Source organism: Pleuronectes platessa, chromosome 21 (assembly GCF_947347685.1).
Source record: "Pleuronectes platessa chromosome 21, fPlePla1.1, whole genome shotgun sequence".
In the NCBI taxonomy this organism is placed as follows: domain Eukaryota; kingdom Metazoa; phylum Chordata; class Actinopteri; order Pleuronectiformes; family Pleuronectidae; genus Pleuronectes; species Pleuronectes platessa.
The window spans coordinates 7,997,931-8,014,716 of NC_070646.1; the positions used below are offsets into that span (position 1 = coordinate 7,997,931).

The 16,786-nt window shown below is 44.3% G+C and overlaps 1 protein-coding gene across 1 annotated transcript in view; it reads right to left on the reverse strand.

Moving 5' to 3' along the window:
• The window catches only part of LOC128426766 (disintegrin and metalloproteinase domain-containing protein 12-like), a 78,094-nt gene that overhangs the window by 34,199 nt on the left and 27,109 nt on the right, over positions 1-16,786 (reverse strand). The window contains 2 exon segments of the mRNA XM_053413802.1: positions 82-158; positions 5,685-5,763. Coding sequence (XP_053269777.1) covers positions 82-158; positions 5,685-5,763 — 156 coding nt within the window.

Here is a 16,786-nt window from a genome sequence, read left to right on the forward strand (position 1 = left end):
CTTCTGTAGTTTAACTCCAAGGTAACAGACCAGAGTTACTGCCACAACAGACGTGAAAATAAAAGCATCTGATAAACTTACTTAATCCCGGCACAGGTACTGAGGCTGACGTCTGAGTTCACGCGACCCCGCACCTCACCGTGGTAGTAGCAGTTTGCCTGAGGAACAAGAAGAATCGAGGTAATGTGGGGAAAAGAACGTGTTCAGTTTCATACACAATTCAATAACAGCAGTTCCACCTGATACCCTGTGAAATATGATCAAATTAACTTTGGAGGGGGAAATGGGCCTTTTACAGGGTTTAGCAGGAAGCCATTCCCACTCATCACCGAGGGCTAATGGGGACTGAAATCTGTGCGAGTTTCTCGTTGCCCAGCACAAATCGTTGGCTTTCTGCTGCATTCCCAGGTACCCGCACTCGTGGACCACCTGTCAGGCCGCAGCAGGGAGGGAAGAGAGGTGAATTAGGCCCATGTTTATTGAGCCACGCCTGGCAGCCGGGCGGCAGCGAGGAAGTGTCTGGTTTAGAGTGAAAACAGACTTTCTGCTACAGCCGAGACGACCACGCTCAGGTGAGGTCCGACCAGCGCCCCCCCCAGCTCTGGAAAACAAGGAAATGGGCGGTTTCCACCGTTCTCTGAATGCCTCTAAATATAGAGCGCAGGGAGTAAATTTCAAGGTTCCATGAATGTGGTGAACTTCCAGAGGATGCTGATTTTGCATGTTCAGAACCCGAGTGCATTTCTGGTATTGAAGGGAATCCCTGCGTATCACGGGACGGTTCCACAGCAATTCCGCAAAAAAACAAGGATGATCTGAAATGCAGAAATGCTAAATAGTGTCTTTCAGTCTAAAAGTTTCAGGTTTGTTCTCATACTTTTGATCCTCGATAACAGCTGCGTAATATTTAAAGCTGCTTTAACTAATATTGCTACATATAGAGGATCAGATCTCGATGAGGGGAAGCGACTGAATTCACTGTGACGTTCATCAAACCAGAGGTAGCCATGTTGTTTTACTATGATGGAAGAAGCCACTAGATCAGAAGATGGTAAATTGCAACTATGAAAGGATGCACATGATCAGCAGCGATTATATGCTGCATCAATCAAATCAGGCTCGATTGGTTTTAAGGGGCCAAAATGTGCCGAGACACCTTCACACAGGGCAGAGCTGTGGATAAATGTCTTTCAGGCCAAATTCTGAGCTCAAAATCTGCAGCCAGGGCTACGAGTCCTAAGAGTATGTAAAGATGGACGACATGACGGATCCTCAAAAGTGAAGCCAAAGCATCTCAATGGCCACCTGGTTATAAACCCTGCCTCATCCATGTTATGGTGGGGATGAGGACGAAATGTCAAAGTATGTGTCAAATACATTTTCTCAAAGAAAAGGGCAGGTACTTTTTAATCAGACTAATGTGCTAAAAGAAGAAGACAAGAGGAATGTATTGGACATGTCTTAAAAATATTTTCCCCAGGTCAACACTGAATAAGTATCATGATAGGTTTTAATACAGAAAGTCAGATTTTGGTTCTTGGCTCTACTGTGGTTGTAGCCCATCCCCCACCTTCAAGGTTCAATGTAACATATTTTCTGAGATGTCGTTGCTTCTCCTTCAAAGTCCTTGAAATCACGTGTTTGTTTTCTTTTTGGTGTTCACTAACTGAACCTCCTGACCTGTATGTACACAAATGTACTCACTGCACTGCTGTCACATGAGGGGAAAACATGCATAAGGCTAAATAGATCATATTAAGAGTATGCATTCTTTGTACGAGATGTGCTTTTGGCTTCCCAAGGCCAAAAAAACACGATATCTCATTCCGGTGGACATTGAAGAAGTGGACACGAACCCTTTGAAAGCCGTCACCCATTTAGCCACTTTCCATATCTCCACCTAGAGGTGTTTGGAAAGAGAACAATCCATTATAGCGATGTAAAAATGTGCTAAGACAGGACAACCCATTACATGAAATATGGAATTTTAGTGTAGCGGGGGGGAGTGGAAGTAGGGGCGGGTTTTACTACGCTGAGTTAATGCTACCACCTCATGTTTCTTTGATGAGATCATGACGGTGATGCATTGGCATAAGGGGATAGAAATAGACCTTTTTGTTTCTAAGGGTTTTGCAGAAAGATCCCAGAAGGGGAAAGTGCTCACACACCTTCAGATGATGATAAGGAAGATTAATAACTAATCGTGAGGTTAATGTGGGCGGATACCCGGGTCCGAGCGCTGTCGGGGCATTCATTATTTCCAGTTAACTCTTTAATATCCATGCAGGTGACTCATATTCCCCGTAGATGGCTTTGGTTACAGCACATGGCGGTCATTTATTGTGTTATAGACTTAGTGTGGAAAGGGTGACGATGTAAAACAGACAGAGGGAACCGAGGGAGGGCTGACTCATGCTGAACTCACTCCCAGCAGTACCTTGCCTTTTGACACACAACTGGACACTGAACGGATCACTATGTCAGTCTCCTCCCTGCGAGCAGGACAAATCAATTAACTGCAGATCATTCTCTTAAGATCGGGTTGTTTCCAGAAAGAAAAAAGAAGAAGACCCTCCCGTAAAGAGCCGGCTGCCGTCATGAGAGAGGAATGAGGGGAGGCTGGAAGAGGTCCGTTAGTTTCCCTGAGCTGCTGGATACAGGTTACTGGAAGTGATCTTTCTGTACACACCCGTCAAACTGTTAATCTCACCCATCCCTCCGGTGCGGGATTTATTTGAGGTTCAATCACCGTGGTGGCCAACACAAAATCGTTAGGAGGTCATCTACCTACTAATTCTGTTTATATATGGAGGGCATTTCTCCTGAACGTTCATCCTATTGGCTTCTCGCTTGGCACGTGTGTTGTTAATGACCCAGTTAAGTGCAGTGTTTGATGCTAGATTCATTCAATATTATGAAAACTTTAATAAACAAGCAATCAGGGCCTTGTGGTCAGTGGGGGCGGGGCTTAAAAGTTAGTCCAAGAACAAAGATGTGTCCTTATAAGTCCTAACAGTGGCTGACGACTGGCAAAACTGCCCCATCAGCAATTATATCTGGCAACGCTAGATCATTTTCATGATTTCATTATTTTATTTCACCAACTCATGCTGATCTCTGTGTGTTGAAATGCTTTATACAAAGCTGACTAACAGAACTTGGGTCTGAAGGTTGTGTTGTTTGCTTAACACACTTCTGACGAGTGATGTATGAAAAAATAACAGAAGTAAAGTAAATCAGTTAAACTTGTATATGAACCTCACACGTGAACAGTAATAAAACATTGGCTATAAAATCTTCATTGTAGATAAACCAGGTAGGATGAACGCTACGTTTCTAACCCTGTAACATAGACTCTTGCTCTGCACACAACGTTCAGCACACAAACAATAAAAAGGGACAGTGTATTGTAGGACTGTTTGAGGAGGTCTCACTAATGACACAGAATAATTCTGAAGAATCTCCAGAGCATCAACACGAGAAGAACCATCCATTTCCAACAAGATTCAAGATTCAAGAGGGCAGGTTTACAACAGGCCCTGGACCAGTTGGATGGAGATGATGTTGAATCTTTCCTTTTCAACACACTCGGATGACACGCAAACAAAACCAGCAACATGAAGGAATTCTCTCGGAATCCTTCCTCATCCTCAAACATTTCTTTAGAAGCGAATACTCTCCGTATGGAAAACGCCCGACAGCTGCAGCCCCATATTGATCCACTCATCTGAGCATCAATTCATTCCATGTGCATTCTCTATCTAAGTCGTGGACTCTCCGTGTATCAGCCTGCACCTTGAGCCGACCCGGCTGCAGCTTCTCCATTGTCTTCATGTTCTGGACTGGCAGCGGTTCTGATGAGCGGGGCCGAGCCCAGGCAGCCAGTGATGGACCCAGCTCCAGATGTTGCTTTCTACTGCGTGGGCTGGCCATTATTGAATAACATTAATCTCCTCTTTTGTTGATTTCTGCTATAAATAGGATGCACGGCTTTGTACACAGACCTCACAGGCTGTCAATTTTCAAATGCTTTCTGGTTATGTGAACAAAAATTGAGATGTTTAATTGCTCTGCAAACGGCGGATAATAGCATCCCTGAAATCAGGCGAGCAGGTGGAGGCTGCCAGGCGTGGAGACGGTTCCACATGATCCAGCCTCAGCAAAGTCATTAATTATAGTTTACTGCATAAGCATTGTCCTGATAGTCTTTCTGTTTCTGCAGAAATTCTATTGAGGAAGCTTTCAAAAGCATTTTGTATTTGAAGTCAGAAAGCTTTTTAAAGATTAAATAACTGTTTGCAGTCATTAGAACCACAAAAGTACAACAGAGTAGGTTCTTAGAGGAAACACTTAAAGGAAACAACATCTGAGATTACAAGAATAAAGTGGAAATAGTATGAGAATAAATTCGGGGGAATCAGAAGATAACGATTAATGAATTACTTCCTCTTTTGGTTCATCAGTTCTACATTATCATTAGTGTCAGAAAAACACTGTGTAAAAAAACTGGGTGTTCTTTAAGGAAAGACTCACATGGACTCTGCCTCTTTAGTGAAGGAGGAAATGTTCGGTAATGTTTGACTGTAATGTTGTCGTTGGTTACAGAGTAGTATTTAAAAACATTTTGTAATTTCTGTAGAAAAGTTGAGATTGGTTCCAGAAGGATCACGGCTTCTCTTCATCCGTCTTCTTCTTAAATATGACTTTTTCTCATTTAAATTACAACAGTTATTCTCCTAATATGACAACATTAATCTTGAAATCTCAGAAGTTTTTTTTCCTGAAAAGGCCCTAATACTAAATGTCATAAAATAGTGATGCATGTCATGAGAAAAAGTCCAAACCCAAAACTTTGTGGTTGGAAAAAAACACAATCAAGCAAGTGTAGTTTATTGAGAAAATTAACTTACAAACCACAAAAACTAAGATAGAAGATGACATAGCACCCTATTGGAGATGTGTTGAAAAACTTTGTGTGTTGCTGTGTAAGTTGTCTACATCTGCTTTGAGTTGAAGTCGACTTTAGTGAATATAAAGTAATTTGATGAACTTAAAAGATGTATTTTTACTGTATTATTGTGTGAAGAGCTTTGTAGCCTTGTTTTGATAAGTGCTGTACAAATAAAGTTATTATTAGATTACTATTAGAATATTTGAGATAGAAAGCTCTATCCCAGGATAATAATGCTTATAAAGTGCACTGGTAGGCAGGTGCTGAATATTTCACAGTCAGTGTGACTTGTGAAGTGCACTTAGATGTTCACTAATTCAATATTTTCTTGCAGACCTGCACACTGAACCAGTTTTTAAGCTTATCCATTATAAAACACTCGCGCTGTTCCCTAAACCTGAGTCTATTCTCTGACCTCTGTCCGCCTTTTATTTCATCAAATATTCAGAGACCGAGAATGCGCTCACTCACCTGCACCCGCTGCTTAATACGCCGGGCTGCCCAATTCCAGGAGGTTTAAAAGTTGGTCTAACGGAAACATACATTATCCTTTACCTCTTCGCTGACCCTCATAGAAGCACAGAGGAGGAAGAGGAGTTTCCACAAAAGTGTGTGTGGAGGGGGGGGGTCAGAGGAAAACATTACAGTTGCAAGATCAGAAATCTATCATGTCAGCCTTGATTAAAAAAAAAAAGAGGAAAAGCATAAAAATAATAAAGTTGTTGAAGCATACCGTGAAGTTGTGTGCGCCTGTGACCGCACTGCCATCTTCCAGGTAATGGGTTTCTGTGTAGTTACTTGCGAACAGGCCCCTGGAAAGGATACACAAAGACAACAAACACTCAGAAGAGACCCTCAGGGGCTTTATCCAGGAGAAAAAAAACCAATCACGGTTTCTTAGGATATTCCACCGCTGCTGGAACCTGCGTGGAAGATAAACAGAGTGATTTAAAAACTCAACCCGACCCCGGAGGAGAGCATGAATTGAACCGAGCAGCTGTGGGCATTAGGAAAGAAAATGGATAAAAAGGCTGCGGTGACATGTTCTATTACACCACTTTCACGCCACATGCATGCACCGCGGAGACGCGTTGGATATCAATCCATAACTCATTCCGCGCGATGCGGTCGAACCTTAATTAGCTCGCGTGTGTCGCAGACGAGAACGAGCGATGAGCGGTGTGGCATGATCTGACATAAACGCTGCTCGGGGGGGGGGGAGATGATGCTGACAGGAATATGGTTAAGGAATCACTTTGAGGTACAGAGGGGAATCGATAACGCTGTAAAGTGACCGTCTGAGGTTAGCAAGTGATCCGTTTACAGTTTATATCTAGAAAGCACAATAAATCATCTCTGCTGGGGGGGGGGGGGGGGGTGTTCTCTCTCAGTTGTACAAATTTGTACAAATGTGTACCACACCACTCTCTCATTAGTCACCTGGTACCTGCAGAAGGATTGTTGGATTTAGTGGGTCTCTCTCGACCAGACTGGACTCTGCAGCTTTTAGCAAAACAACACAAATGCAATTATTTAAAAGTGAAGTCAGGTTCCACCCAATGTGTTGTAAATGAGTACAAGTGAGTCACTTCACACAGCAATAGGAATCTGTTTCCTTTTATCAGATTGACTAAGTTAACACATGTTCCAGCTGCTTTGATCACATATCAATTATTGTAAGTAGCCGTGCATGAACATTCTTGAAGTTATCTGATAAAGCTCTTATCCTATCCCCTCACCAGGGACATTATGGATGATCACATCCTAGTGTATCTCTATTCTGTTGTTCTTAAATGTTGTTAAACTTATTACTATCCTATCATCATTGTCACGGCTCTAGAGACGGGTCGTAACAAATGCTATTGGATATTGCAGAGTTAACTCATGATACATTGCTGCAGTAAATGGAGTCTGCATCGGTTGAGCATAAAACTTTAACCTCATTTGAAAGTATTACAGATGATGTAGAGTTTTAATATAGCCTGGCTTGCCATTATATAACAACTCGTATGTATTCGGTGCCGCAGCAGTTTGAGTAAAGTGGCTCCAGTTTCCCGCAGCTTAATCCAACATGCTGTTTGTGAGCACTGACACCAATTCGTAAACATATGTCTTCTTGAATGTAGAGGCCAGACATGAGTCCATCGGGACCCCTGATGAGTCGGGCCGAGTTTGGGTTTGGCTGTCTACTTGATTTCTTCATGCTGTACAACAGTAATCGGGGAAAACATTGAGCTTGGGTCAGGTTAGGACATAAAGAACCGAATGCCTGTCAGGTTTGGATTGGGCTCGCCTTATTCTCTCTCAGGTTCGATCAGGGAACTTGAGGGCAGCTGCCTACAAGCAGGTGTGATGCAGGTACTTGTGTATATAGCCAAGACATTTGGGGGACAACTGTTAAGGGCAAAACTATTTCTTTGCTGCCCTCCTTGACACCTACACAGACTGAGGTCCTTTCTCTGGTGGACCAATCAATCAATGGCAAATACGTGAATATGTCATATGTGTTCATGACTGTGCAGGTGAGGATGAGAGAGTCTGAGCCTTTTTACGTGTGCATGTGTTGCACATACTGTGAGCGCACGTACAGCCTCACACTGCAGGACACCAGGAGAGGCTGATCCACAGCAGAGCACCAATCCTCCGCAGGCAGCTGGATTCTCTTACTGACCTCATCGCTGACAACCCAGCTGGGAGTGTCAGCTGAAACAACCTGGGGAGGGGGGGGGGTATTTTGTTTGGGAGCTGTCAGCATGAGACACAATGCCCCCCCCCACCACCACCCCACCCTGCACTCCTCTGCAGAGCCAGAGAGCTGGTAATAATCATCGGATCAAAGCCGGGCCAAAGAGGGGAAAGAGCCAAATAAAATGATGTGTTTCTTCAGTCTTAATTAGGTCTGTGCGCTGCGGCAGACACACACACTCACACTCAAACACACACACACACACACACATTCACACACACACACACACACTCACACACACAAACACACACACGCACACGCACACACACACACACCCTCAACATCTGCACACAACAGACAATCCATTGTGGTGAGTGTGTGTGTATCTGCCTCGCTGCCTGTCTGCAGCACTCTGGGAGGGAGTGGGTATAGAAGCACATGTTGCAGACAGCCATGTGGGATCCATATGTTTTCCTGTAAATCTCGATGAACCGACGTGGGGAGGTGGTTATTGTCTTGTTTAAGGACGTTTAGATAGGACACACATTGTTGCAAGCTCTAAACCGAGTTCACGGCGAGGTATCGGATCAAACTTTAGTGGATTTCCACAAAAGTTTGAGCTAATGTCGTCATTTTGAAAATATTGAGGTGGCCCTTGGTTTCTAGTACTCATTAAATTTGACACTCTCAAATGTCAGTGCATCCTTGAATGCAGCAGATCCCTGCGTCAACCACATTCAAGCACAGATCTATTACGCTTGACAATCAAGTCTCACATCTTTTTCACATTACATCACACAAGAGATTCTGTTTAAAACCCAACACTGGTTCATCTATAAACTGGGCAACAGAGACTCTCTTATCTTCTAATAATTCCAGAAATCTCTGTCCGTCTGTGACTCACATTTCTCGGGAACCGTTCGTCTCATCACCAGTTTGGTGCGTTTTTGGACACATTCGATATGAAACAATTTTGCATTTACAGTGAGACACACATTAACAGTTTAAGAAAAGAAAGCTGCAACCAGCATCACCACAGAACCAGGAAGCAGCCCATTCCAAACAGGCAGGTTAAGATCAGGCACCACTGCACTAGTCGAGTTAAACCAGAGAAACCAAACCTTTGTCCAACTCAACAAGGTGCAATGAGATCAACTGGCCTTTTTGTTTTGTTTGCCTGGTTTCTTGCTTTGTTTGCAATAGTGGAGGAAGCAAACTAATTATTTGCAGGTATTCTCAAATGTTCTCGTAACTATGAAGCAGTAAAAAGGCCCAAATAAAATTTCTGATCAAAACATAACAGATCAAGCTGTAATGGATCCTCGAAATGAGCAGCCAGGAGGTTTTCGATCCTTTGGTCAGCAGTCGTCTGTATGTGCCTCATCCTAAGCCGTGATGGTCTTGGCTCTCGCATCTTCAGCTGGTAACTCTCCCACTCATGTGCTGCGAGGTTAATGGTTTATTGGCAGCTGTGGTAAACACTTGTGCTTTAATGAGGAAAAGCATTAGGCAAATAAACCGGTGTTCAGATTGCAATGAAACAGATTTAGAACGTGGTGGACCAAGTCTTCCTTTTAAGGAATTGGAGCCGGATAAACCAGCACATAAAACCTGCAACCTGCACAACACATGCAGGAACACTTTTACTTGAGCACCATGAACGATGTAAGCAACACTGAGTTGTCAATCAGAGGGGAGTTAATGAGGGATGGGAGAAGGATGTGGACAGGGGTCATGCCCCCTCCATTTAACATGCATAGGCCTCCAGCAGGGCTTCGTCTGATTGACAGGGGGTTGGCATCAAGGGGGGGGGAGAGACTCACCGCGAGTAAACAAGAAGACGCCGCGTGTTAATGCCACAGCACCTGCCCCCCCCGAGGCTGACAACCAACCAGCCGCAATAACTGCAAGTGTGACACAACAGGAGGTAAATATCACCGAGGTTTGTGCTGCTGCTGCTGCTGCACGAATGTGACAGAAAGATATTCGTTAATTTCCCGGCGTCAGTTAGACAGGAGCAATACCCGTATAATTACATTTTGTCATGTTTACATTTTGTCATGTTGTCTCCATGCTGGGTGGGAAAAAAAACCTTTTTGAAAGAAAATATACGAGGTGGAGGGAAAGAGTCGTGTTTGCTTGTCACTAGATTTGACAACGCAGACAGAAAAGACAATGGGGCCACTTCAAGCTAATCCCGAACACCCGGCTGCTTAATGTCACTTCTGTTCCTCCTGCATTAACTTATCATGTTTTCTTTCTGTTGCATCGACGTCGTCAGCCTGTCCTGCTCGGTTCTTTATATCAGGTAAATAACACGTCTCATGTCTAAATGGAAAAGATTAACATCCCGAAATACTGCACATGTCCTGACAATTAATTCCAACACACTCCTGCCTCAGTATGACCACTTTGAATTTGGAAGATTCATCTTTTTTCCTATCTAAAGACGATTGTTCAGCAACTTAAAAGGTATTTTCAGGGGGCGCCCTTAGCTCGGTTGGTAGGGCGTCCCCCCCATGGGCCTCGGCCAGCAGCGGACCCGGGTTCGATTCCAGCCCGCGGTCGTTCTCTGCATGTCACTCCCCTCTCTGCCCCATTTCAACTCTGTCTCTAAAACTATCAATAAAGCATAAAAACTGCAAAAAATAATCTTTAAAAAAAAAAAAAAAAAAAGGTATTTTCAAATTAAAATGATCAGTTGGTATAACTTGTTTATTTTTAGTTCATTCTTTAAGGTGACTGTTAGTGTTTGTTGTGCTTGTTTGCAGAGACTATGTAGGGAGACGTGTGTGAGCTATATTAATTGCAGCAGGTTTGATGAATTGGAGTCGGACGCTTATCGATCGACAGTAACAGGGAGGTCTCGTTTCTGGGCTGAAGCTGCATATGACCTAGAAAAGAAAGATCCTGACTGAATGTCAAACATCAGTGACGGGGAAAGAATGTTTCAGCTTTTAAATGCTAATGTGGATTTGTGCTTTATTGATCACGACTACGAGGACAGAACATGTGGTTTTGTCTCTTAAAAACTTGTAATGTGATGATGTAAAATAGAAACACTCTGAGAGCCCAGCTGAAAGTCACGCACGGGACACTTTTGATCAAGTCTTGGAGAAGCAACAAAACAACTGAATTGATTTTGTGACTACAGGCCAAGAAGAGGAGGAGACGCTTTATTGGGAGGTAAATTGGGAGGGAGAATGTTCCCTGCTTTGAATAAAGAAACAACTACAAGGACAAACACCTCCCTTATGAAACCACATTTAAATTCCCTGGATACAGATTTATATTTTGGATCTGCACTCAATTGCACACACACAGAAATATTAGTACCCTAAACATGCCTGATTTTCTTCATCGCTAATAACACACATACACAGACAAAAACAATGGAGTGAAAATTACACAAGAGTAGAGTCAGAGGTCAAAATATATCCATATCTTTATCTATTGTATAAAAGCTGCAAGAACATGCCTCCTTTCTTTGTGTAGTCCATGTATTGACTATTAATTGATCTGCTATGGCCTCCGATACCATTGCCTGGATACAAGCTGAATCAATGTGCAGTGATTTCCCAGTCACATGCTCCGATGTGTCTCATTAAACTCAGACAACCTAATCAACCACTTCAGGACAAATCCTGCAGTTAACTATGATAAATGTGAAGCAAGGCACTAGGCCTCTGGAGAGCTGAGGTAGTTTTCTCCTCTTTTCTCCAACCCCACTGCTCCGGCGTGGAAAGTTACTTGGAACAGACGCAGATTTATAAACATTTAGAGCAGATGAAATCATCATCAAAGAAACAGGTTTCTTGTAAAACCTAATCTAGGCGCGCCAATTAGCGCCTCACGGTATGTTTCGATGGAGGGACTCGCGGGGCAATGTGGGAGTCATAATGTCCCTCTGCTTTAATGTGGCAAGTGGCGTGAGCCCAGCTTCACTTAAAAGAAGGAACAAAAATGGGGGGGAAATGGGGATCATGTGCATGAAAAGCCACGAAAGTGCCATCGAGCCAGAAGAAAAGTCTGAGTGTTAGAAACTTTCCTTTTCTTCCAGGAGCGAGGGAAGAGGGCCAGTCGTCCTGGCTGTGATCTGTCTGACATCAGGCAGCGTCGCAGGTCAGTGCCAAGTGGAGCAGGGGAGCAGAATTCCCCCTGCTTACCCCGAGCTCAGTGCGACTCCCAGTCTTCATGAGGCATGTCATGAAACGGCGTGCCGGCCAATGATTTCAGCTCAAGATGGGAGGGAGGAAGTGGAAAAGAGAGCAGCGAAAGTGAGGGCAGATGGTTTTGACTTCATGTTTGGGGAGATTGAATGTAAAGCAGCGCTCTCTAGCATGGAGCTCCCTGACTCTGAGGTCAGTCCAGGGAGCAGCAGAGGTGACCAACGGAAAAGGGGAGGAGCCAAGAAAGCAAAGTGGAAAAGCAGGTGGGGTCGGACTGGTTGCTGCGATGTGAGATGTCTCATCTCTTCATAACAGACTCGTTACGTTCCTTCACACTCGCGTGACATCCCCGCGGCTGGTGAGTCGGTCGGCGCGATGGTCAAACAGTCATTAGCAGTGGTGGCACATGATAATTGGGGGCGACTGTCACCTGCAGATTGATGTGGTCGAGCCGGGGGGGCGTGCCCCGTGAAATCAATAAAGTGTCATCTCCGTGCAGCGTCTGCGTGATGGACGACTCCACAGGATCCCAATTACTGAGACGAGATGATGAATACCAACCCGATAATTGGAATTAGGGCAAAGTCCCAACAATGTTCTCGGATAGAGTATGAAGACAAAGACGTGGACTCTACTGTGGGTGTGTGACAGTACACAGACAAATTATGGTATGGTGCATTCCTCAGGTTGGGGGTCACAGTTCGGTAGGTTATCGGTACAGCTTTCTCGTTTTAAACTAAGTGAAACACTGAAGTCTGTAATACTGAGGCAACTGATGTAAAATCAAAGAATCAATAACAAGGCTTCATTCATGTCTTGTGGCAACAGAGTATTGCCACTTATCTGTTGCTAGAGAAACACCTATAGCATTGTCGGGCGGACACACAATCCGGTCAGACTGGTTTCAGATAAAAACATTTGAAATGATATTCAGGTTGGGGTCGGGTTCGGTCACGTCAGTTGTCTATCTCCTTTATTTTTGAAGCTGTATGTGTGTAATTGGGGAAATCATCAGACTCAGGTTCGGACAGAAAATTGCAGACTGAGTAACATTCCATTTGTGTTTGCCTTGTCCCAGGTTTGAATTGAATGCATAGAGAGTAAAGAGGAGGCCTACATGTCATGGGGAGCTGGTTTCTGCACACAGAAAAAGTTCCCAACATATCTCGTGCCGAATAAAGAGAAAGATGCCAAGAAAATGATTTATGTTTTAATTTCTTCAAGTGTAATGACTGTGTTTTGAAATAGATATATTGGATCATATACACAGTAAGAAGCCAGCCATCCTTATATTTGAGTCATGATCATAACTGAAACTATGCAGATAAAAAGGTTTGTAAATCTGGAACGATGACAGTGCGATCAGTGGACCAAGAAATAGACAAAGCCCAGAGAGGAAACAGATCACCAGGATTCATTCTGCCGGGGACCCACTAAGGGGAGGTGTGTCGTCACCAGGAAGAAAAACAGACACCACTGCTTGTTTATTCAACTGCTCAGAAAGACCATCAAGCAAACTGACCCTCACAGGTTGAGGACCTGTCATACCACTGCGATCTCAAGCAGCCTCGGTTGCATCAGCCTTTAATGAGATGTTGACCGTGGCAGGGGGAGAGAACAGGAAACGCTTCTGACTTGTTTTTTGGAGCGGTCACATGCATAATTTAGGTATGAGGACTTGTTTTCTATCAGCTGTCCCACATGCTGCTGCCTCACTGTGTAATGGGAGCGCCCGCTGTAACTGCATGGAATAAAATCCCCTAAAATGAAAACCATGTTTATTTAGGATGGCACATGGGGTGGCAAGAAGATCCGGGGTTAGAATCCTAGTTTGGGTCTTTCTGTGAGGAGGGAACATGACCCCCCCCCCCCCGGGTTTGTCAGGGATTTTGCCGGCATTCTCCCTTCGTCCAAAGACATGCAGATTGTGGTTAGGATCATTGAAAACTAAGGTAATCGCCCTAAACTAAGGTTTGTTTGCAAATGGCCTTTTCAAACTGAAACAATCTATGAGAACACCAGCGCTTTGGCTCCATTTAAGTTTGAATCTTTAACCACCACATGCCTGAAAACTGATATCACGACACCGGTGCGTCTCGCTTGACATATGCATTGCATATTGGCATATTGAACCAATAAATGCTAGTCTCCGACGCATGTAAGTAGTTTTATTATTGTAAAATATAGAATGTATGTGTACAACAGCTGTAAGTAAAGCAGCAGGATCAGCAGCACTTTTAATTGATTATCCATGTTGCACTCTGCACATTGGATAGGAACAAGAGGTTGTGAGTGTCTAATTCTTCATTTTGAACATCTAGCTGCTTGTCAAGACTTAAACGCTGCCCTGGAGTTTTCAAGCTAAAACGGGGGCCAGCAGCATTTGAAAACCTCTCCAGAGTAATGTTTAAACCTTTTCAGATGAAAACATGGTTCTGTGGATGCAGGATTAATTCACCATAGATCTGAATGTGAGTGTGAATGGTTGTTTGTCTCTGTATGCTGGTCCTGCGCTCTGCTCACTATCTTGTCAGGTTCTGTCCGCCTCCGGCTCAATGTCACCTGGGATCGGCTGCAGCTCCCCCCCCACACGATACTCAAAGCATAAGCAGTATAGATAATGGATGGATATGTATGACTTGATCTCCTCACACAGGGAAGAGTCACGGAAGCACAACTGCAACGACCGACTCACATGAACTCAGCTGTTTCACACACAACTGTCCGATCCCTCGCTCTGCCCTTTTTATCCTGTTGTCACTTGTCGACATGTGACATCATTTCACATCTGGTTCTCGTGTGTTTTGCTTACACCAGAGCAGCGTCTGTCGCCCCAAGGCATGTGTGCACACGCCAAATGGGGGTGGGGGGGTAAATATGGTGTCCATGACAAGGATCAACCTGCAAGTCATAAACTTGCGCTCGCTCGGGGGCTACGGCTGGGCAGGGCCTCTCTTATTTCTCATATAAAAGACATTAATAGTCATTTTCCTTTTCATTGCCCGTGATATCACCGATCCCCAAGGGTGAGGGAGAAGTAATCACATGTGACAGACCAAAGATCCCCACAGTTCGAACTCTCAATGCTCCGCTAAGGGTCAAGTAGAATATGAGGCTTAAATATTTCTCCTGCATGCAATTAAAAAAGTGATTATATCAAATTGAAATGTGTAGAAAGCTAATATAAATATAAATTCGGGCTGGTTGGTTCCAGGTGGGTGTTTTTTTGCTTTTCTTTTTCATCTTCTTTAAAGTGTCATGGGCCACTGACATCTTTATCTGAAACTAATTATACTCTGGTGCCAAAGTCAGTCTCTCAAATCGCCTTTGTGGCTGCGGATCACTGGAGGGGCGATGCTTCATCCTGCTTTCTTCTCCTATCTTCCCCCGGGGCTTCTGCTCCTTTGTGGCAGGAACTGTGCCTCGGCTCTGCCTCTTCATCTCCCTCAGGACGAGCTCCGCTGGGGTGTGTGTGTGTGTGTGTGTGTGTGTGTGTGTGTGTGTGTGTGTGTGTGAGAGAGTGGGTTTACGTCCCTGCTTGTGTGCAGGACCGAATGCATGTGCTGGTATGGCACAGCATGATTTATGTGCATTGTTGTTAGCAAGTCTTACACATGCAGGCATCACTGCAGGTGCTGTGTCCACAACGCAGATTGTGTTTGCGATGCTAGCACACACACACACACGCACACGCACACACACACACACTTTTATCTGCAAACCACAACACCCTCAACTACTTAGTAAACGCTGAGAACATTATGCAGAGGAAAATCAAAAAGTCATTACAGAACTCTTCGTGCTTTACTGATGTTTATTGCAAACTGAGAAAGAGATTTTGGTCGCTCCAATGGAACAACACCCGCAAGAAGGTTCCCGGTTCGAATCCCAGCTTGGCCGGGGTCTCTCTGTGTGAAGTTTGCATGTTCTCCTGTGACCATGAACAACACAACATTTGCTCGCGTGTTGATACACTGCCAACCCAGGGTGTTGAAGGACAATGGATGGCTGTGGACGGAAGGATGGATGTTTTCCACCATAAAAATTGTAGCAGTAAAATCATAATATCTGTTGACAGGCAGCCCTGGGCGTCACAGAGCAATAGAGACACTGCTCTTAAATTTTGTTATGCGTTAAAGTGGATTATTTACAACTCTGTGGACATCACAAGCAAAATATGATTTGCTTCCATTGTATTGAGATAAAGACATTTGCAAATGCATATCCTAATGTCTTTTTTAGGAATTTTGGTTAAAATAATTCAGTCGATATTTCCCCGTGTGAATGCATTCCAATAGGATTTACATGCAGCCTCCAAACACTTAAATTGCATCACACCTTCTGACAGTTTCCTGCGTCTTTATCGTTTAGATCACTGTGTGTGTTGAGGACATGGTGGACAGGTCATACTGATGCAGCAGCTCCCATTAATTCAAATGCATCGCAGAGAACTCGCTCAAGGCACAATGCTCACGCATCTATATCCACTGCAGCCTTGTGCTTGGACTAATGAGCGACTGGGGGACTTCAAACAATCGGGAGCGATCATTCTTTTCACGAGGTAAACCCAAACCCCCCCCACACACCCACACACACCCACAAGCAGTATTTCAATTAATTAAACCTGTCTGTACTTGTGTGCCCTACCCCCCCCGCCTTGCTTGCCCTTGGGGAAATCAAACAATTAAGGACTGAATACAGATTTACTCTGCCTCCCTTCATGTGTCTCACCCCTCCGGTGGTGTCAGGGAGCGAGATGTCCTCCCTCTTTCTAGTAAAAGTCTGATTTTGATGTATTAGGGGGGGGTTCGGTTTTGCACCCTGACCCTGTGTTCTTTCAGGGGATGATTGACAGGAGGAGGCTGATAGATCAGACCTGGAGGAGGCAGAACAGAAACAGCTGAATTATTTACGGACAGATGAATCCTAAGTGTAACGTGCGAGGTCGGAATCCTCATGCGCTTGCAGCAGGTGTGGTCC